The sequence below is a fragment of the Aristolochia californica genome, unplaced genomic scaffold (genome assembly GCF_029961685.1).
Source record: "Aristolochia californica isolate CCGP_79_NKW_82.1479 unplaced genomic scaffold, dmAriCali1.0.hap1 SCAF_4, whole genome shotgun sequence".
NCBI classification, from domain to species: domain Eukaryota; kingdom Viridiplantae; phylum Streptophyta; class Magnoliopsida; order Piperales; family Aristolochiaceae; genus Aristolochia; species Aristolochia californica.
In genome coordinates this window covers 41,963,331-41,985,566 of record NW_027182103.1, presented here as the reverse complement: position 1 = coordinate 41,985,566, position 22,236 = coordinate 41,963,331, and the positions used below count along the sequence as shown (strand labels likewise).

The window sequence follows — 22,236 nt, the reverse complement described above, 5'->3', positions numbered from 1 at the left end:
GACATATTTTAGCAAAAAACTTAATGATGCCAGACGAAAGTACTCAATCTATGATCAAGAATTATATGCGGTAGTATTAACTTTGAGATATTGGCATCCTTATGTACAATTGCAAAAATTTGTTCTGTACTCCGATCACAAGGCCCTTTGCTATCTCAACTCCCAAAATAAACATAACCATATATATGGTTGATGGGTCAAGTACCTTTAGGAGTACTATTTTGTCTTGAACCACAAATCAGGCAGCGAGAATAAGGTAGTGGATGCCCTAAGTCACAGAGTCAGCTTGTTGTCCATTGTGAGTGCTCAGGTTATTGGTTTTGAGATGCTCATAGAAGATTACGCCTCGTTTCCTAACTTTGGTGACATTTATACTGACTTGCGAGAGGGACCGTGTCACACCATCAATGACTTCTACATCCAGAATGATTACTTGTTCTGGTCGACAAATTATGTGTTCCCCGTATGTCCATAAAAGACTTCTTAATTTAGGAAATTTATACAGGAGGGGTAAGGGGGGCCATTTTGGGCGCAACAAGACCATTGAGGAGGTAGCGTGTTGATTTTGGGCCTAATTAAAAAAATGATGTTGCAAAATTTGTGTCAATTGGCCAAACAAAAGAAATAAAACACGGGATTGTATACCCCCTTCCAGTTCCTCATGTTCTTGGCAAGACCTCACCATAGATTTTGTCTTAGGCCTTCCTCATACATTTTGAAAACACGATTCCATCTTCCTTGTGGTAGATCGCTTATCCAAGATGGCTCAATTTATCCCCTGTACCAAAACATATGATGCATCCAAAAGTCATTCAACTTTTTTTTTATGAGATTGTCAAGCTATGTGATCTTCCTTAAACCAATGTCTTTTATAGGGATGTATACTTTATGAACTATTTTTGAAAAATCTATGGCACTTGGTGGGTACATGATTGAAATTCTCTACTGCTTACCACCCTTAAATTGATGGCTAAACTAAAGTCGTTAACCAAAGCTTGGGCAACCTACTTAGATGCCTCGCCAGGGGTCACCACCGAACTTGGGACTTAATCTTCCAGTTACTCAATTTGCGTATATTGATTCCATGAATAGGTTGATAAGCATGAGCCCATTTCATGTTGTCAATATCAACCTAAAAAACCTTTAGATCACATACCATGTCTCCCTATGCTAGGGTTTCTAAGTCAGCCACCTCATTTGCACATAGGCTTAGGAATTGCATGTTGAAGTTATTAAACACATACAAACTTAAGGTTGATGTGCATAAACTTGAAAAATAATTTAATGTGGGTGACTATGTCGGGATTCGAATTCAACTTGAACGATTTCCTACGGGACTTTGTCGAAGGACCTTTTAAGGTGCTAAAAAGGGTAGGCATAATGCTTATGTCATTGACTTGTTACCTAGTTAGGAATTAGCTCCAGTTTTAACATTGAAGACTTGGTGGCATATAGGGGCCTCCCATCCATTCATGAAGACCCGTTTTGTATTACACCTCTTGACCATACCACATCGACTAACACAACACCCATTTCCTCTTTTGATGTCCCATTGGATTTTGTTCCTCTCCCTATCACACCAACACAAAAAGACCATATTGATGTTGTTAAGTTAGGTCCTTCCACAATAAACATATTTTTTATCCCCCCGATCATTTCGGCCACGACTATGGGTTGTGTAAGAGCGACCTCTACCCTTATTATTACCACCATGAAACTGACCATCAAGCTTACTAGTAGAAGATTGAAGGTTAAGAGCAGCTGCTTCTCAGAGGGCTCCACCTGACTCATTCTTATTTACAACCGCACCTTTAGCTCGAATAACTCTGTTAAAGGCTTGCTCAAGAGTGATCACATCCTCATTGACCAACAACTGGGCTCTAATAGCATCATACTCATGTCCCAAACCATCCAAAAACTGGATTACTTGAATCTAATTTTCTTTCTTACGAAAGTTGAAGATATTCGTAGTAAAAGGATGGAATGTATTAATTTCCTATAATACTCCTCTCATCTTAGTGAAATAATCTATCACTGATCTATCTCAACGCTTCATAGGAAAGAACTTCACATATAACTCATAGTCCTTGACAAATTATTTTCTTGAGACAAAATGGAAGCCAATGTAGTGCACATTGCCTTAGCGGTACTGCAACTCAAAATTTGATCACTAAATTTGGATTCCATACTGTTGACCAACCAGGTCATTACTAAATTATCTTTTGCCACCCAATCTTTAGTAACAGGTACCGGAGGATCATCATTTATATATTTTCCCATTCTTCTGGCCCTCAAATACATCAAAATTGATCTAGACCAGTTTTCATAATTCGATCCATTCAACTGGATTGTAGTTATCTAAATAGACTGAGAAAATTTTACATCAGAGCTCTTAGCAGTCCTCTCGACAACAACCCGTGTGCTGGAATCATCCATTAAATATCACCAAACACCACAATTTAGTACACTAGAGTGTTAATTAATCGAAGGGAAGCATTTTCCCCAAATTTCAATGTTTGCGTAGTCAAGTGGACCCCACACCGAATTCAATTAGGGCAATATAGTCCCACATGGATTAATCAGTACAAAGATCTTGAGTTTATTAGTTAGGAAAGAGGTTTCCTAAGTTGGATAGTCATTTTGGGATAGACTTAGAACTCAACTTCACATGGTATCAGAACAGGTACTCGTATGAGGACCTACACCTAAACTATCTATTTGTAAAGCCACGAAAAGAGGGCCTACACCTAATTATCCACTTGTAGAGCTACAAAAGAGGGCCTACACCTAATTATCCACTTGTAGAGCTACAAAAGAGGGCCTACACCTAATTATCCACTTGTAGAGCTACAAAAGAGGGCATACACCTAAAACTATCCACTTGTAGAGCCACAAAAGATGGCCTACACGTGAGGGGGAGTGTTAAAGAATAGTCTCACATGAATTAATGAGTACAAAGATTTTGAGTTTATTAGTTTGGAAAGAAGTTGCCTAAGTTGGCTAATCATTTTGGGATAGGCATTGGATCCAATTTAACAGATGTTATTATAGATAAACAAGTTGTTTTTACCAAAAGTGGTGAGGTTTAACATTTACTAGTACATTGGTTAGGGCAACGAGAGTCAAATTGCACTTGAATTTTCGATAATACTTAGATTATTATCAGAGCCACCATGAGTTACACTCAACAGGGAGAGTTGGTGGGTACATCCACTGTATGCCACTGATTACACAAGTGTACACTCAAAGGCATTGGGCCACGACCAGACCCACCACATTGTGGTTGTATGGTGATTATTTATTTTAAGAGATATTTTGTAATTTTTTACTTTCATTTTCCATGATTTAAGGAGTTAGTTACAGATTTTATCATCTTTTGAATTTTAAAATTAGGTTTTGATTTTATTTAATGGTTGTATGAGATGAAGATGAGGAATGTATAATTTTGCCTTGGCCTCTAATTCTTTCTTCACTCTGCCTGCTGGACACTGAACAGAGATCAACTTTCGCGGTTTCCCTGGAGGTTGATTAGATATGGTAATATTTTTCACACAAAGGTTCAGATAGCAATGCAAAGCGAACCAAGTACAAAGAGCTGGAAAAGCCAAGTCATTTTGAGGACAACTGGATTGACTTTGGATGTTTGCTACACATTCAATGAAAAACCTAAACATAACCCAATACCGGATTCGCATGCAAAGGGCTTCCCAAGCCCTTCAGTGTACACCTGACTCCACTATAGGTCAAAATTAACATGCAACTTACTGCAAATGATTACAAGGTCATCAACGCAAGTAACCCACAGTTATTACTAATTTTATGATAAAGAGCAAGGGTTACTTTTGAATCAACAATCACCAAACCATTTCTTGTAGAGGTTGGAAGTAAAAGAACAAAAAGAAATTTAAAAAAAGAAGAGTAAAAACACGACCACCCCAAGTTTCTTTCATCCCCTCTCACAACCTTCTGCAGGAGACTATATCCATCAAAAAGATGTCTCACCAGACCCTCCTTGATCCCTTCTCTACAAGTATCACTTTCAGGCATGATGCTGACCATTGAGCAAGACGACTATATTTCCAAAATATATCACGGCAAGTTCAGGAAGTGGCTCCAGGAAGATAGATGCGATGAATATTGCTTAGCGTGAGCTTCTCTCGACAAGTAGGGCATTTTTTCTGAACACGAATGGCATTTGTGATGCAGGGCTTGCAGAAAACATGCCCGCACATGGTTGATGTCTCCTCCTTCATAGTATCCATACAAATGGAGCACCTGAATTTCACCTCCTGTACCTCAACAGCACACTGGCTGGTAGATGCCTGACCCAGCTTTTTCTTTCGCTGTGGAAGAATTAAAATTTTATGTTACTAAAAAGGAACTAAAACAACAAGAGTTAGGCTAAATCAAAAAGTTAAGTTTTGGGAAAACTAAAATTATATACAAATCAAAACAAAATCTAATGAAAATGGTTATCCATCAATTAGGGCTTCAGCCGACATGTTAAACAAAATGTGTAGATGGTTAGTATATCCAATGCACAAGTTTTAAGAAAATTTGGATAACATTTTAATCATTATGCTCATCTATCCTTCAGAACTCCAAGACCCTGTAAAATTTAAGGGGCAATTGATTTCAAGTATGAAGGGCTAGTCATAGAGTCCTAGAGAGGTTAATGAACTTCACTTGTTAAAGTAGTCAGTGGCAAAGCCCAAGAAGGTTGCCCACCTTCACACCTGCCCATGTAAATGAAGCTTCTGATGTGTCATCTGGTACTTCTATGGCATTATGTGCTGCAAAGGAACCCAAAATATAAGAAATTAATGCATAAAAGATTATTTTCGTACACAAATCATAAACATTAGATGAAGAAAATTGAATATAAAGAAAGAAAATAAGTATCAAAATGTTGTCAAATAAAAAATGGGGCTTTAGCCATAGATGAGATATAAACCTAGTTAAATTTCGTTAACAAAGTATTCATGGATCAATGTTTCATGAGATCACCAAAAACTAATGCTGCACAAATAAAATGCTTAGCCTCTGACGAGGATTCAACTCTTGACACCAATTGAAGCATCTAGTTATGTTGTCTCCCCTAGTACCCATTTATTCTCCATAATGAACAGTTTCCCAAACTACCAATAGAGTCCAAGTGCCTTTCTTCACTTAAACTAAATTGAAACCTTCTTCCACTTTTCCAATGCTACGTGAATATTCAACATTTAATCCCATAAGTACACTTAGAGAATGCATTCTACTTAGTTCATCATATAGAAATCTTGATTATTCAACCACTTTTAATTCGACCAGATTAAATATATTCAACTCAAGTACCGAAGAAAAAATATAAAAATGATATCTTAATATCTCATTGATACCTTAACTTGGTGCATTCCAGTTGATATGTGCATCATTGTCTAAGATTAGAGGGATAAACAACAAACCAGACCATGCTCTAGCGAAGAAAAGGGTAAAGTAGGTCGGACTAAAAATATCATTCTAATAAGAGAACAAAAAGAAAGTCTATGTAACTGGACATGTACCAAAAGAAGTAAACAAGTATACAAGAGAGAAGAAAATCCGTTCCTACAGTAACTTCTCCAGTCAATAAGTCCATCTAAAAAAATCAAGTAATTTATATGTCTCCAATTTTAACCAACAGTTTGTGATTGAAAATACAATTAAAACATAAAACTGAAGGGAATCAATTGTAAAGAATATAAAACACCAAGTTAGTCATCAAAAGGAAATCAAACAGATTACCTTTTAGTCCAAGCCGAAGTTCTAAATCTTCATCAGAAATAACAGGTACCCAGGAACTCACACGAGGAAAGAACCTAAGTGTCTGTAAATAAAATGGAGTAAGAGCCACGAGTTTTTTAAAATATTTGATTAAAAAATATCCATCTTAAGATGCTTAGGGTACCTCAGATGAAGACCTTGGAGAGAATACTTGCACGTCCTCATCATCATCATCAATAGTAATTAGATCAGGAAAACCCCTCACAAAATTTGAAGTCAACATATTTCCTCCTTTCGGAGGAAATGAAGGGCCTAATCTGAGCTCAAGATCTTGACTGAATTTCCTGTTTTGTCTTGATCTATGCATGATAGGATTGGCACCCCCACTGTACAGAAATTGAAATAAACTGAGAGCTAATTCCAGCGAAGTATGGATTGAAGCTGGACGGAATATGGAACTTGATTAATGAAGGAAATTTTGGTGAATTGGCACATAGCATAGTACCAGAAGAAAAGAAAAGCAAACACGGCCAAAAATGTTATGAATGGTGTTTAAAACTACTAAATAAAATGTGAAAACAGTCCAATACTTTACAGAATGCACAAAAGGCAATGAAATAACATGATGATCACAAGATATAGCAAAAACAAAAAAAATGCATCTTGTTACAAAACCAGAACGATTAGAGGGATACCTAAACCAGGCAAAAAGAGAGGCCTCATCCGCGTCATATCCACATAATTATTAACAAAAAAAAAAGCAAGGGTTAAGTACAAAAATTGCAGTGCGGCTTCTTATCAAAATATGACAACCAAAAGTCAGATGAACAATGGATGTTTCCAGTTAAAAAAATAGCTGATAGAAGGATAAAAAAATAAAGGATCGAATAAGAAAATTTACCGCAAACAAAATATCGAGAGAAAAGAGTTGCAGAATGCAACAGCCTCATTTTATTCTTTTTGTCGATGATACAAGTGATATATTGTAGACAGAACAAAACAGTTAGGTACGATCTTCAACCTTGGTTCAAATCATGAGCATACCGCCATAACAACTAACCAAAACGATAATGATACTGATAGAAGTCCTAAACTATTACCTGATCACCCCAAAACCCGTTCTAAGAACGAAGAGGAAACCCGAATGAGAAAAGGGTTGAGGAACCACAGAAATTTTAATCAAAGAGCCAAATAAAAAAAAGTGAACCATGAGTCATTAAAAAAAAAGTTGAATTCTTTCCCGGATTCAGCCTTACCTGTCGTGAATGACCAATGGCCTCACCGAGATCAACGATCAGCCAGCCCGCAGAATTTGTGAAAAGAAGAAGAGGCGTGAAGGAATGCCCAGAAAAACCTATGGAGATGAAAAAAGGAATACATCCAATAGTCGAATAATAAGTAATAAATTATTTCGCTCAGAAAAAAAAAAAAGAATATTAAATTATTAATATCCCGATTATTATATTATATTTTATTATGGAGAGATTAAGAAATTGCAAAACAGGAAAAAGGGAAATCAATACCGAGAGACGAATAGATGAATAAAGGCATCGATTCTTGGGCCCACTAGATTGTCATGTGTAGAAACATCCACCGTTAGATTTCTTGGGTCAGGTGCTGTTTCTGAAATCATGACCGCCGAACAACGCTGATCAAGGGAGAAGGACTTTGGTTTCTATATGAATGGCTGCGATTTCAGGTTAGAGGTCGAGATTGAAGTGCATCGTGGAAGACGCGTAGCCATCCATCCACAGTGCTGTCGTGGGAACATATTTACGTGGATCAGGAAAAAAACGGCGGATCGAGGAGTACCGGAATCGTTGGACTTCTGGTCACTTTAAGTCTAAAAGTCACTTTCTTTTAACGCGGCCCGCAGCTAGAGGTCCCTTCCTTCTTTTCGCTCGGTTGCTGATACAATGGCGAATATGCGAAAGGCTCTTGTTCAACTGAAAAAAACGCTAATTTCGCCATTCATGGCGAATCAGTCCTCAATTTCCATCGTCCTTAGGCTTACAGAAACGCAGCTGGGGTATCGATCTCTGAATTTCCGATTCAAGTTTACTTTTAATTGATTCACTCAGTTCTTCTCCATTGCTAAAAGATCTAACGTTTTCTATTTTGAAATCCGTCTCAGGTTTCAGTTGGGCACTATCTCTCGCTTTTCTGATGGTTCTGGGACTTGGATCGATTTGTCTAGTGAAGAGAGTAAAAGACGTCTTTTTGACAGGTAGGCAAGTGAGCTTCACCTCTTTCACTCTGTGAATTTAGTCTAAGGTAAATTATTTATGGTTGGAGATTCTAATTATCGTTTTTGTGTTGATCCGCAGATTGCTATACAGGAGTAGGCAACAATGATTTCTCGAATTGGATTTGGTGTAGGGGAGTTGGGTGGAGAACCATATCCAAACGATGGATGAAGCAGGAATTAAAGCGCTTGTGGAGGTTCTTGATCTGGTAATTGTGATGGATACGTTTGTTTCTTTGTACTTTCTGTAGATTGTCGTGTCTTATGATTATAATCTCTTATATGTTCGAGTCTTGTCCCGGGGGTTGTGAAGTTATGGAAGTTGAATTTACCTTACGAGTTCAGGAAATGGTTTTGACATCATCCTGTTCTTCCATGGAAACTGTCATTCGTTGCTGTTAAATTTTCTGAATGAAGCAATTACTTGTCAATGTTATCTGTTTATATCATTCTAAAGAATGTTGGTCTATTGTGTTTGAAAAAAATGCAGGGACTGTATTTATCCAGACCAATATAGAAAATGATGCTTTCAACTTTTCACATGTTATTCTTGCATTGACCCATAGGTTGGAGTGTCTGCGTGTACTAGTTTTTGTTTAAATGATCAACCTGAATAGAACAAGTGTGACCTAGTCTGCAGCGAGTATTTGTATCCTATGTAGCTACAGAAATGCTTTCAGAATTACTATTGAATTCTCTTTATGAATTAACACGTTATGTGCTGCCCCAACTTTCTGAATGTGGAGGAAATAGCTGAATATATACCTACAGAAAAGTGGTGTAATCCTGTATGGCTTCTTATAACAAGTGAAAGGAGGTGTTGGCTTTAGAAAAGTGGTGTAAACCTATATGGCTTCTTAGAACAAATTAAAGAAGATATTGGCTCATCTCTATTTAAAAGTAGGCCAAAAGTGTGCATGCAGTGTGGCCTGTCTAGTATTTTTAGTGAATGCCTACGGCCTGCTTGCGTCTATTTGGGGAGTGGTTATCATAAGCCCAGAACCCCAAAAACAAGAGGGACAACTGATGCCAAGGTTGTCATCCAATTGATTAAAAGAAACTGGTGTCAGGTGCAGAAAAGTGATCCAAGCAAACTATAGTAATTTTCATGCTTAGGTTTTAGTCTGCCATTATAATTTTGTTAATTGGCAGTTTTAAGCAGCCAGGTACATTATTTTCTTTCCTGTTTCTTCTTGGTAATAATCTATTAGGTTTTGTTTAGTTTTTTTCATACTTACAGAAAGTCGTTTGATGCAAGGCGATACATTTTTGTAGCTGCTTTTAAACATCAAATATACTTCCGCCAAAATTATGCAGGAAAACCCCAACTTATGGAAGTGGTTAACGGGTCAGGAGCAACCTCCAGAGGCTGTCAGTAACAATTTGGTAGAATTTTCAAATGCTACTGAATATGTCATTTTTTATTTTGATATTGCTTGACCTCTTGTTCGTTCTTACTAATTTGTGATGCCAACCACTATTACCGGTATTTTCTGCAGTCTGATCAAAATTCATGTCCAATCTAACAGCCATGCTGCCTCAGAGACAAGAGCAATACCTGGTCATCCATGGGTGAGAGGGTTGGGACGACAAGGTGGAAACGGAGAATGCAAGATTTGGAAATCAGTAGCTTCAACACAGAGGTGTTGCATATATCTCAATCAATGCATAAATGTCCGGAATTGTCTGGTTCTTGAGTTGAGTCTCCTTAGGTAGATAGATCACTTAAATCATTGCAGTTGAAGATGACAAAAACCCTAAACCTTGATCGGTATTCATGATGACATAAACTGATTGATAAATGACGGATCAATGATCAAAATACAAGATTCGACGTCTCAAACAAAACTACCTGATGATCAATCGATGTTTATAGTCAAAGGTTTCGATGGGGATGCCAGTATTGATTGATGATCAGAGATAAATGGTCATGATGAAGCCGACAGGGTAAGACCTCAATGAGGGTACATTGGATCACTCTCCGAAGATTTTATATTAGGATGGATGACATAGATTGCAACACATTGGTTCAATCTCCGAAGATTTTATGTTAGGATGGATGACATAGATTGCAACAAGGAAAGATGAAAAGATCATGTGGATTTATCTAATGATCAGCAGATGGGATACCAGGACGATGACCCTTAAAATCAAGTGTAGGATTTTGGAACAAAGAGAGAAAATCTTGGAATATGAAGTGGAGATGATTTCGCCACCCTCCCTCTCCCTCAGCTTAAATAAGGGAGAAAGAAGAAGAAACTCCCAACATGGTACTTAAACACTGCTCAGATTTTCCTTCTTGTTAAACACGAGGAATGTGTTACCAGCAGCTATCCAAGCTCCTATAAACAACTTTTTAGCCTGAATTTTATCCACTTTCTCTTCATTGGATCTTATGAACATATATGTTTCACTCGAGAAATTTCTCCTCAACTATCAGTATATTTCTTATGATCTGCTTTTCCTATTTTGTTAAGTAAAGACATGAAACACAGTTTACAGGGTTGAATTATCCATCTTTCCCATCATTATTAATATACCGTTATGTATTCTAATCATATATAGGGTTATTAGATGCATTCATAGAGAGATTCTTGAATACTGCCCAAGTATTACTATCAGTAAATTGTGGCAAAGAAATTCTGTGACAAGTTCAACTTATACTTCTGGAATAAATTATATTTATCAATAGTAACAATAAGATAACGACGTCAGTAATAAACATGAATAAAAGTGAGCACCCACATTTTGCATAATTCATAAAATGTTCCAGCCAGTTTCTCAGACTTTAGCATGTGGGTTTTCATGTTGTCCACCTGCTCTGGTGATGACAGTAAAATCAGGTAATGTTTGACATCATAGCAGGCCCTTCAAATGTAACCGATCTAATAATCAGTGTTTTTCATTTTTTTTTGGGTGAGGGGAAGCAATCCAATAGTTTTTTAATCACAGAGTGAGACAAATATGAGTTTCTGACATTTAGAAAGGAAGATGTTTTCACAGAATTGGTGATTCAAAAATGTAAAAGAGTAGATGCACCCACCTGAAGATAATTTGAACATGCAGAAATTAATAACATTTTGTGAAATTATGGTTATACTTACCTCAATGGGAACAATGAATAATGTGCTTCAACCTTGAATTTTTTATATCTCTGAACTCAAGTTCTGATAATCTTTCACTTTAACTGTTTCAACCTTTCCAAAACTTGCCTCATTGAAGGCTTGACAGTTAGGGACTCTCCACTGTGCAAGCAGAAGCTAGTCTTAAGATCCCAACCAGGTGATCCTTGGGCCCTGCCTCCCATATGTCTGGAGAGAATATCTCTGAAACTTCCTTGATTAGTAATTCACCCCATGGCACAATATTGAATCCATTTCCATAATTTGAGAAGGATGGATCAAGAGACCTTTTGCCAGACATTAGCTCCAAGAGCACCACACCAAGTCTTGCCAGCCCAAAATCTGATATATATGCATTTAATCATTGTCAAGCAATATATTACTAGGCTTTATGTCCCTATTAACACAAGACTCATGAAGATAGGCCAAAGCATTGGCAACATCCAGAGTAATCTTTTGTATAATGGGTCACTGCATGTTTTTGCTGGATCTGTCATGAATGAAACTCTCAAGGTTCCACCTGGTAGATAATTGTAAATAAGAAATGCTTCTGTTCCTCTCATGTGGTATCCAATTAGGGTCAGAAGGTTATTGTGCTGAATTCTCCCTAATGTTCTTATCTCTGCATCAAATGCCAACAGAAAGCCTCTTTGCTGCTACAAGGTACCCAGGCAATAGCTATGCTTTATAGGTTGCACCAACCCACCTGTGCCTGTCAAGTTCGGGACACTAAAGTTGCCTGTTGACCTAACAATATTTTCATTGTTGGAACTCAGGTGGAATGTCTATAAATGTTACGACTGGTTTCCTTCTTAGGCTGGGGTGTCGAACCAGTCTCCTCCTTCCAATGACAAGGGTTAGAACCAGAATTATCAGGATAGAGACTATAAAAGAAGCTGACGACACCAGTGCAATGGAAAATGGCTTCAATTTGTTCCTTTGACTGACAAATGCCTTCTTCACTTCAACGGTGAATGGACTCTCCACAAAAATTTACAATTTTTCTTTGAAAATCAGTGTTCTTACTTCAAATCAGTGCTTAGAGAAAGCAAGATTTGGGCAAAGGTTTAGGAACTTAGTGATTTTACAAAAAAATAAAAGTGTTTCTTTCTGATTTTTTTTTGAAGAGTTACCATAAAAACTAAGGAAGTTTATGCAAAGCACAAGAAAACATCAACAATGGAATGCAACATCATAGCAGTCGAATTACTAAAATGCCACTCTCCTATATATATAGATCCTTACTCCCCTTTGGCCCTTTCTATCGAAGATCCTTCGTTTTCGATGGCAAAGACGACATCTGTCGCCGGGGTCATACTCCTGGTCCTCTTTCCCTCCGTTTTCTGCTTCCTTCCCTTGGAGTCCAACGACCCACCTCCGATCCCAGCTCCATGGCCGCACCAATTCCATTCCATCCTCTTCATGAATTACAGCGGGTCGCTGCAGCTCATCGACCTCTGGTACGATTGGCCCAATGGCAGGAACTTTAACATCATACAGGACCAGCTGGGCCAGCTCCTCTACGATTTGGAATGGAACAACGGCACCTCCTTCTTCTATACTTTGGACGAGTCGAAGAAGTGCAGGACCGCGCAACTTGAGGTTGGGATCCTCCGCCCCAATTGGCTCGATGGGGCTCACTACCTTGGTCAGGAGTATGTTGATGGGTTTCTCTGCAATGTGTGGGAGAAGGTGGAGTTCATTTGGTACTACGAGGATGTCGTCACCAAAAGCCCTGTTCATTGGACCTTCTATACTGGTAATTCACTTGGATATTTTGTTATATCTTCTTCCTTTTGCTGGCATGCGACAACTATCCAAATCCGAAAATCTTTATAAGTCGCTTGAGCCGTTTCTACTTAGGAGCTGCTTCCAAGTCTCTTCATCACCCGAGTCTCAATTTTGGTGCATTTTCCTTGTCATCAAGTTCAGAGTTTGATCCTCTTCAAGCCATTCGTTGGTTCAGGGCTTTCATTATCTGGATTCTGGAGCAATAGCCTCTTATGTAAATCTGCGACCTGTTTATTTGGTTTGTTTGTGGAATATAAGCCATGTCTGTGGTTTTTGCAGGAAGATCAGCTCATGTAATGACATTTGACGTTGGTGCTACACTGGAAGATGAAAAATGGCAAGCCCCAATCTACTGCTTTGAGAGAAAGGAAGAAGACGAATCCATCCTCCAATCCGTATCAGCAATTAGAGAGAGTTGATGCTGAGCATGATATATGATTCCATGAATTTGATTACCCTAAAGTGACAATTGATATTTGATACCTTAAGTCTTCAGTTAGTTCCAGCAACTGAAGGTGCACGTCAGTTGAAAACCTCAAGAGTAGGATGGATGACATATAAAAGAATATTAGCGAATATCTGAATAATATCAACGATCATTTCCATGATAATTACACACATGTGGTAGGATAAAATAGTTCAAAGAAATCAAATCTTTACAAGAGCTATCCGCCAATCTAGTGACCGCATATGCACATAATGCCTGCAAGAATCACATTACAAGGTTTTAGGATTTTTCTTCAAGAAATGAAATGCCTACATTACGCAGCTGGAAAGATAAACTTACGGGTTGCTCAAGTTCTACTGAGCAGCAGCTTGTTTTGCTTTCATCACCAATTCTTCTGTAGTGGTGCCTATGATCTCATTTGCACGCTTCAAGCTAACACAGTAAATTCTTCCAAGAGAATCCTGAATTCAGAGAATACAGTAAAACCCTAGTGCTGCAAGTGAAGAAGTGAAGAAGAACAAGTAGGGAAAGGACGATCAAAATGCATAATGAAGTTCAAATATGATCACTCACCCTAGAAACTATCCCTAGCTTTTCTAGTTTTTGTACTGCATCTACCACATCAAAATTGCACTTCTCACCAAACTCCTCTAAAATCAGTTGTTCACAACGAATATCAAGGTCCTGCAAATAAACCACACAAATTAAACGGTCAGAAAACCTTCCAACTAGCATTTTATTTTTCAACCGTAATTATTGTATCAGTTTTTTTTTTTTTTTTTTAATGCTGACTACACAGCTTCCTTAACCCCCATGTGACCATTGTATCAGTTATTATTCATCTTTGATGTCGGGTGAATAAAAAAAAGATAAGATACAAGTTGTTTTAACTTAGTCCATACATTTAGCGTAGCTTTACCCTGCTCCATCAAAATAAAGAACGAAATGATGATCTCCTTCACCTGCACAAGTAAATTGCAAGAAATTATAACTCCATGTGTAGATGCAGTGTGCTGGAGAATTCCTTTTTAAAGAAGAAAAATAATGAACTCTACAAATTCACTGAATCAACCGAATCAGACTAAGGATATAAGTAATCTTTTTTTTGTTATTGACAATAAAGAGGAAGCTACTAACAGAACAGGCTGTCTGCAAAGAGAACAAAAGCTATAAAACGACCATTGACAATGAGTGCTGTCCCTATCAACTGCATCAGCAAGAAAGTTTGCCGAGCAAGAAGAGTGAATACAAGCAGTTATTAGACAATTGGCCAGTGAGAGTCCCCTTCAACCACCAAGAAGAGAGGGGAAACAACCTAAAACATCTTGATCATCTTAAAACAAAAATACTAAATTATGTAATCAGACTAGTTGAAAGAAGAGAAATGAACTCCGAACCCAGATAGTATAATAATAGGCCTTTTTTTTTTTTTGAAATGATGGTAATAGGCCTTTTGAAATGCCATAAGGTCATTGGCAACTACCTCCTGTTGAATTACATCATCACACAGGTGAAGCAGTGTTCCTTTCCCACTATCCAACTGTTTGTCGTACATTGACTGTGTGATTAGATTTTGATAAGTTGCCATGTTTTGCTGGAACCTAAGTAAAAGAAATAAAACATTAAATATAAGAATGCAGCAATAAAAAGTCAAATCAAAGGATAACTATAAGAAAAATGCCCACTAGACATTGATACTTTCTGACCCAAAAAATTTTAAAAGGTGCCTTAAGAATGGACCACAACATCAATAAAAGAAATTTCTAAATCTACACTATTTCAGCACCTTTAGCACTTGCCTGTGGAAGAAGAAAATGTAACTTTAAGTGTTTTCTCTATTACACGTCTATGGATAGAAGTCTAGCTTTGATCCAATGGTAGTTGTAAAGGATGACTACGTACATACATCTATTATGCAGGTATATTTACATTGGTTTGGTGTTGCTGACTCATTGGGTTGAACTAGGTGGGTCCTGCAATTCACATAACAAGAACATCACATGCACTCAAGGGCTGGGCCCTCTCAAAAGCGCAACTGCAAGTAGAGAATCAACAACAACACCTATGCAACCCACCAGAAATGAAATCCACCACCATCCTCCCCCCCAAAAAAAAAGATAAAAAAAACTCTTCATAATAACAAATCACATAATTCGTACTGCATAAACAGAGCAATCTACAGTTATATTTCATGTCATGCACAGGCAATTTTTCTTTTCATTAGATTTCATAATCTGCTTTTGATCTCTTCAAATCTTGAAATCAAGATAATTCAAGAACTCCAGACAAACCCAACTATTGGTTAGAGTGCTCAATCCTGAACACACATGTTCAGATCTGGTTTCAGTATCCAGACCCCTGTCAAGCACCAAAAGGACACGTTGGCCTAATTGGACACGAATCACAAGTAGCAAAGTCCCATTACCAGGTTATAAAATGAAACACTTACGTGAAATAGTTTTTTGCACAATAACCAACAACTCCAGAAAGAATTGCTATAATCACCCAAATATCAGCTTTAGGCATCTCAAGTGAAGTAACGAGTGCAACCTGAAAGAAAGAAATAATATGTATACCTTTCATCTTAAATTTAATAACATAAAAAATTCTTTAAACTAGAAAACTTTTAAATGACTGACCAGTCCAACAACAGCAGAGATAAGAAATTTAACCCAGTCCATCGGAGTTAAACTTGGATTTTTCTTCTCTGGCTACTCATAGGAAGAAAGGAGGAAAGTAATTCCATGTCAGCCATTAGATCTAATTTTTTACGCTCAAATAAAGCCTAGGACTTACAAATATTTTTTTTTAAATGAATGACTTACCAGAACCAATTCCATATCAGCCATGGGGATGTCTTTGAAATGTTTTATATATATTCCTCGCTCTGTGTTTGTTTTTGTACTAGCCCTTCTGAAAGTTTTACAAAGTCAGCACTTGTATAGGATAATAAAAGTGTCAGTATCTGAAAGAAAGTTAACAAGTTCAGAAAAAAAAACAGCTTCCAGATCATTTTGATATCAACAAGTTTTGGAACATTTTAAACTAATTTTTTTAGTCATCTAATTCACTGCAACAGAATAAGCTCGTGTACAAGCCCAAATCTACAAGTAAAATATGGCACCATGGATCATGCACGTGCAAATGTTAAACAAACTACAGCAACCTGGTCATTCAGTGAATTTGTCTATAAATGGTGTTCTATTGTTAAGAGATAGATCCTGCATCAATACAAACAGTTGACCTGCCGGAAGTGTGAACCATGAAAATTAACAGAGGAACCACTTAATTGGTAAAGTCTAGTTTTGACCATAAAAATATCACTTGTAACATCAAAAGTTAGGCCCTTTCAAATGCAATTATTTACATTCTTCCAACATTCAAAGACTGTACCACTCCAATAATTCATTACAAACAAGGCAGTGCTTGAAGGCAATGTACAATTCCTACTATTACTATTTAATATAGGACTTAGTCAAGTCAATTCAGATGAATCCAGAATTAACATGGAAAATTCTCACTAGGATCCAATTCAAAATCAAATCAAACAACCAATTCTCAGAGAAATTTAAGGTCATGATAACAGCTTGTCATTTATAACAAATAGACAGCTCTTACCTATACACCACAATCATGCGATCAAATGTTGGTTCCTGAACTGTAATCTTACCAAACAAATTCTTCATGCTGCAGGACACAGAGATGAAACCTCAGTTTAAAGCTAAATTCCAACTAAGTCAAAACGTTCATAATGATGGAATAAAAAAGAACCTAAGTTCCATATTTTCTAGACGAATCCGTTCAACAAATAGGTCTTCCCCTTCCCTATCAGCAGTTATTTCATCAGTTTTCTTCAAATCTTTCTGGGTATGTGAACTTGTTTTTCTAGAAAGGATCTTCTGAATCCTGAAAGAACCAGTCAAAATTATTATTGAACACTTAAGAGGCAATTATACCGTAGTAAAAGATATCAGACAATGTACTTACCTAGTCATTCTGAGGAACCATGCCCAAAGACGAGCAATTATCATATCCACTTTCTCCATAAAAAAGTAATCAGATGTCCGGTCAATTCCAATGCCTCTACGGAATATAATGTACTTCAATGCACATGAAATACCAGATTACCATAAGATTTCATGAGAAACTTTAAAATATTATAAACAAATAAAAAAGAGCATTCAAAAGAAAAAAAGAATAAAACAAACAAATGGAACAATAAGACAAATAAATGATACAAAAAGTCAAAATTTAGTGGAGATACGAGTAATGAGTACCAAAGAAGCAGTTTGAGGCACAAAAAATTTACTAAACGGTATATTTTCAAAATAAATTCCACCATAATTAATTATATGTAAATCATTAAACATCTTCCGGAACAGTGTAAACACTGTTGCCCCAGATTCCACAGGGAGAGTACAGAAACGAAGTTAAAACAAGAGATCCATGTAAAGAACACTTGTCAAGCTCTTGAGTGAAAGGGCTATGCTCCTGGTGCAAAGGGTTTGTATCACAGCAATAAAGGGGCCCAGTACACAAAAAAAAAAATGATGTTAAATCTCCTTATTCATGACTACATGCGATATACGCCAACTCTAGTCAGACCCTCGGCCAAAGTATGTTTACAACTCTGAGTCTTTAAACCAATTATGCAATGGTTGATACGTACAGCATTACAGTGTGCCAGATACATTAAAGCTGATACTTGGTTGTCAACAAAGCAATTTGTGCAGCCTTACTAAACTTACAAAGGTAAAAGATAACCATTGCATATTGATCAGTTATAAGATATGCTAATTCCATCAAATATTGAAAAAATAGAGTAATGAAAGAAAAAAAAATTTAGAATAAAGGAACTTAAATATATTTATCCTACATTATTGAGATTTGACATAGTACCTTATCAGAAAATTGTGGAAGGTTTTCATGAGGATGCTCTTGAAAATATCTCTTCAAAAGCTTATTATCAAGCTGTATACAAACAAATTTTGTGAAATGAATGCATACATAACATAAAAAGATGATATAAATCAAAATCTAGAAAATGATACTGAGAACCTTTGACTCGTTGACTGTAATTGGAAGATTCAGGAGATATTGCCCAGAATGTGCAACCTCAATCTCCTCATCAGTCAAGATTTTGAAATTACTCTTCTCCATTACCTGCAAAATGGGAAAAGGACAAATTTAAACATCTTCAAGATCATGCTAATTCCTGCATGCCTGAGGCAAAGTCCCAGATCTGTTGGATCCAGCTCTTTCAATGAACCAAATCATCACATTGGATTGTTTATCCTTCCAAACAATGCATCAATTGTTTTATCGCGTCTTATGATGATGAACTACAACTCATATTAGATGCATGGAATAATCCAACTAATGGAATTTTTGAACTCTGACTTCTGTGTAGAACAACCTGGTTTGATTGCTTGGTCTGTTGCAATATGTATGAGGGCATTGTAGTCTTCTGAAAACACTGACTTATGTTACCTAGAAATATAATAGGAGGTCAACATTTTTAGTGGCTGCTGCCGAATATGGGTTTTATCTCCTCTCTCTGTGGATGATATAACTTCCCTCTCTTGGATTTTTTCCCCCTCTTTCCTTCCTCTTCTGAGTTCTAAACTCTTGGATGTTTTACTAGAATCTTGTGATGTAGTACATTTACAAGAACCTTTCTTAATTTTTTTATCATATTAACATGGGATTAGATTAAATATAAACTTTCACAAAGAAAAAGACAATCTTGTTGTTTAATTAAACAGAATACATTTTTCCATAGTGCTTTGCATCCCACCTGGTAATAACTTCAATTTACAAGCTTGCAATTTCAGGTCACTAGCACACTCGGCTCCAAGCTTATTTCATGATGAATTAGGCACATAAAAGCTACCAGTAAGACATATATAATCTTAGAATCCAGAAATCAGCACAAAACTTGTAGTGAAATTTGTTCTTGTGTTGGAAGTAGATAAACAGGAAAACTTCCCACTAGCTTTTGCAAAAGCTTTTTGAAACTTCTATTACAGAAATCTGTAGCATTTGCAAAAGCTCTTTGAAACTTGGAGTTCTATTACAAAAAATTTTAGCTTTTGCAAAAGCTTTTTGAAACGTTATTAATGATAACAATTGTCAGGCATAATAAATATGGAGCGGTTAAATTGAGGATTTTTATTGGCTCACCTGAAAAAAGTATGTCAAGAAATTTTGTTCAAGAATATCAGTCTCTTCTGAGGATAGACTTTGCTGCTGCAACCTTTGAGATCCATGAATTGGATCAAAGAGGGAGTGCAGTTGCTGGAAGCACAATAATCCCCTTCAGTTCACATCCCAAAAAAAAAAAAAAAAAATATCAAGAAACAAAATGCTTTACTTATAAATGGCGAAGCAAGAAAGACTACTATTGATCCACATTTATGGAAGAATGTTAGTATGAGGAGGAATTGGAGATAACCCTACCATTAGATCTTCAAATTGCAGAAGATACCAAGCACGTATGGTGTACTCAACCCTCCTACATAGTTTCAAAAACTCAGCACGATCAGAAGCTTGTTCTGCAATATAGTTTCAAAAACTCAGTATGATCAGAAGCTTGTTCTGCAAAATATAATGGAAAATCTAAAGATGCCTACTTTTGCAAGCCTCAAATATAGAGTATACGACAAAACACAAAAATTTAAATTACATAAGGGAAATCCGTCTCATAGAAAGAAGTTAAAGACCATAACAATGAAACTTTAATCATTCAGAAAGAGATTTATTATGTCTGTAAAGTACTCGCATCACAGTTGCTTGGGAATCAATTAAATAAAAAATTCAAAAGGTTTATCCATGAGAGACGGAAACTACAACAAAGTAAGTATGATCACTTAATTCAATAATAACATAGAAATAAACTTCCATCAGAAGCCTTTTAAATTTTAAAAGATTATCATGCTAGAAATTGTTGGAAGTGAAAAAACTGTTAATACATAAAAAATATAAATAAAATAAAAACTCAAAAAAATTAGAGAAATGCTCAGTAAATTATGAAACGCGTACACCATAAGCAACATAGAGATAAACCAACTCCAGAAAGATATTGCCAATACGGAAGAATATTTTTCTAAGAAAAGCTGCAAGTCTATACAAATCAAAAGACTGGGAAAGTTTCTTGATTGAGGAGAAAAATATGGACTACTTCAAAAAAATAAAATAAATAAATAAATAAATAAATAAAACTTGGAAGCAAGTGAATATAAAAAGTGGATGCCAAACAACGACATTTAAGTTGAACATGAAGACCCATACAACAGAACTTTGATAGAATGATACACACACAACAGCTAACATGGTTAAACCTCGCCTCTTTCTTCGACTCTATAATCAAAACAACGAAGGAATAACCTACTTCAACTCCAGAAAGAAGTTCAAAGAAAGGATTAGATGAATGAAATCAATATATCATGTATCGAGGACAAAATACAATAACAACATGAGCCAGTTGTAAGACCACGGTACATATGAATATATCAGTCAAATGTTGAATCACAAACCCAGTGCAATATGAAAAATGATGAAAATTAAACAAAAACAAGAATAAACATCACAATAATTTGGCAAACAGGACTAGCGATGGTTAAAGGAAAGCACGCGTGGCACGACACAGGGAAAATTACTCGAAAACCATGAACCACCCCAATCATAACTTCGAGAAATCCAAAATACCCAGCTGTGCTCAAACTTGAAAAAAATAAAACAAAATACAAATAAATGCGATGAGTTGAATGAAGCAGACGAATGAAACACTAAATATGAAAAGTTAATCAGTGCAAACACCAAAAACCAGAGAAACTCGTTTTATTTCAACTAAATCGCGAATAGCCAAAAGAGAAAAGCCTTAGAGCCAATGTCCAAACAAACATAGAAAAAGAAATGAACCTATAGTACCTAAAAAGACTGGTAAAGAATGAGCTCCATACCTATAAGGTAAGTCAATTTCACAATGAGCTTGGGTTTCAGAATGGGAACTACAGATTCCCGCTCCAGGCGTATGATATCTTTCTTCTGTCCACTCATCTTTCACAGCGATCAAATGAAGAGAGGAGGACCAAACGAAGAGAGACACGCTCTGCGTGACTGAACACAAACCGCAATTTAAAAGCCTAACAAAAGAAGCGGAACAGGAAGCAGACGCTCAAATTCGAGAAGTGCAATGGACGTTTTCTCCACAATCCCTCCAAGATTTCATGCTTTGCAGACACGAAAATACCATGAACAGTAAATTGATCCGGCCAGATTTTGTAAAACGTGTCGCCTATTGTTCTTCCTTGTACCGTTCACTCATTAGATGCAGTAGCGAAATACAACGACAGCGCGTTTCTATGAGAAGACAGCGACAAACTTTAACCTAGGCCTGCCACTTGTTCTGCTCCTGTGAAGTCTAACGGCTGAGTCAGCAGTGAGTAAACTCGAAGAACGGGAGTGAAGACACATGGGAGCCTAGAGTGTCTTCTCACTCGACTCTCACAAAGGAATCTGTTATGAATCCTTCAAACTGTCAGCCTTTAAAGGAATAAGAATTAAAACAGAGAAAGATAAACAATTCTTTCCTGTCACGACACTGACACAGCTGAGAATATCTGGAATACCAGTAAGGCAACCTAGCGCCCAGAAAACCGCAGCTTCTTTCCTTTCTTGTACAGGTCGGTAGAGTTACAGATCAAAGGCCTTTCGTGGTTTCAATGTTGAAGAAGGTGAAGTCCGTTCACCTTTTTTCTATCAGTCTGCAGCGAAATGACGGATCTGTAAGGTTCTATTCGTGCGCTGGCGTTGAGCAGAAGACTGTTGGCGACACTCTCATTGGCAAAATTGAAACCACTTGTGATCAACTTTTGGTAAGAACT

At 36.8% G+C, this 22,236-nt stretch overlaps 3 protein-coding genes across 3 annotated transcripts; 1 reads left to right on the top strand and 2 right to left on the bottom strand.

The window, feature by feature from the left end:
* Nucleotides 1-3,785: 3,785 nt before the first annotated feature.
* LOC137963789 (uncharacterized RING finger protein C548.05c-like) lies at nucleotides 3,786-7,093 on the bottom strand. Its single transcript, XM_068810992.1, has 5 exons — nucleotides 7,002-7,093; nucleotides 5,930-6,131; nucleotides 5,767-5,848; nucleotides 4,729-4,793; nucleotides 3,786-4,343 (listed from the first exon to the last, which is right to left on the bottom strand). Exons 2-5 carry the CDS (start codon nucleotides 6,110-6,112, stop codon nucleotides 4,101-4,103), a joined length of 573 nt encoding a protein of 190 aa, XP_068667093.1. The 5' UTR covers nucleotides 6,113-6,131; nucleotides 7,002-7,093; the 3' UTR covers nucleotides 3,786-4,100.
* A 5,297-nt stretch (nucleotides 7,094-12,390) lies between these two features.
* LOC137963759 (uncharacterized protein At4g14100-like) lies at nucleotides 12,391-13,412 on the top strand. Its single transcript, XM_068810955.1, has 2 exons — nucleotides 12,391-12,871; nucleotides 13,183-13,412. Exons 1-2 carry the CDS (start codon nucleotides 12,397-12,399, stop codon nucleotides 13,320-13,322), a joined length of 615 nt encoding a protein of 204 aa, XP_068667056.1. The 5' UTR covers nucleotides 12,391-12,396; the 3' UTR covers nucleotides 13,323-13,412.
* Nucleotides 13,413-13,452: 40 nt separating this feature from the next.
* On the bottom strand, nucleotides 13,453-22,023 carry LOC137962260 (uncharacterized). The gene is made up of 17 exons (XM_068809025.1): nucleotides 21,982-22,023; nucleotides 21,313-21,868; nucleotides 19,811-19,905; nucleotides 19,535-19,648; nucleotides 18,410-18,514; nucleotides 18,251-18,322; nucleotides 17,339-17,451; nucleotides 17,123-17,257; nucleotides 16,970-17,038; nucleotides 16,177-16,264; nucleotides 15,991-16,062; nucleotides 15,801-15,901; nucleotides 14,835-14,952; nucleotides 14,254-14,313; nucleotides 13,925-14,035; nucleotides 13,691-13,812; nucleotides 13,453-13,606 (listed from the first exon to the last, which is right to left on the bottom strand). The coding sequence occupies exons 2-16, from the start codon at nucleotides 21,407-21,409 to the stop codon at nucleotides 13,705-13,707; spliced, it is 1,458 nt and encodes a 485-aa protein (XP_068665126.1). The 5' UTR covers nucleotides 21,410-21,868; nucleotides 21,982-22,023; the 3' UTR covers nucleotides 13,453-13,606; nucleotides 13,691-13,704.
* Between the last annotated feature and the right edge of the window lie 213 nt (nucleotides 22,024-22,236).

Coding starts and splice junctions, on each gene's coding strand:
- LOC137963789 (XM_068810992.1), bottom strand. CDS start 6,112: ATGCATAGATCAAGACAAAACAGGAAATTCAGTCAAGATCTTGAGCTC. Junction 5,849..5,929: donor CTCCAAGGTCTTCATCTGAG/GTACCCTAAGCA, acceptor TTTTATTTACAG/ACACTTAGGTTCTTTCCTCG. Junction 4,344..4,728: donor TTACATGGGCAGGTGTGAAG/GTGGGCAACCTT, acceptor ATTCTTCCACAG/CGAAAGAAAAAGCTGGGTCA.
- LOC137963759 (XM_068810955.1), top strand. CDS start 12,397: ATGGCAAAGACGACATCTGTCGCCGGGGTCATACTCCTGGTCCTCTTT. Junction 12,872..13,182: donor TCATTGGACCTTCTATACTG/GTAATTCACTTG, acceptor TGGTTTTTGCAG/GAAGATCAGCTCATGTAATG.
- LOC137962260 (XM_068809025.1), bottom strand. CDS start 21,409: ATGAGTGGACAGAAGAAAGATATCATACGCCTGGAGCGGGAATCTGTA. Junction 18,515..19,534: donor TCTTGACATACTTTTTTCAG/GTGAGCCAATAA, acceptor CCCATTTTGCAG/GTAATGGAGAAGAGTAATTT. Junction 14,036..14,253: donor AGGGTAAAGCTACGCTAAAT/GTATGGACTAAG, acceptor GTTTATTTGCAG/GACCTTGATATTCGTTGTGA.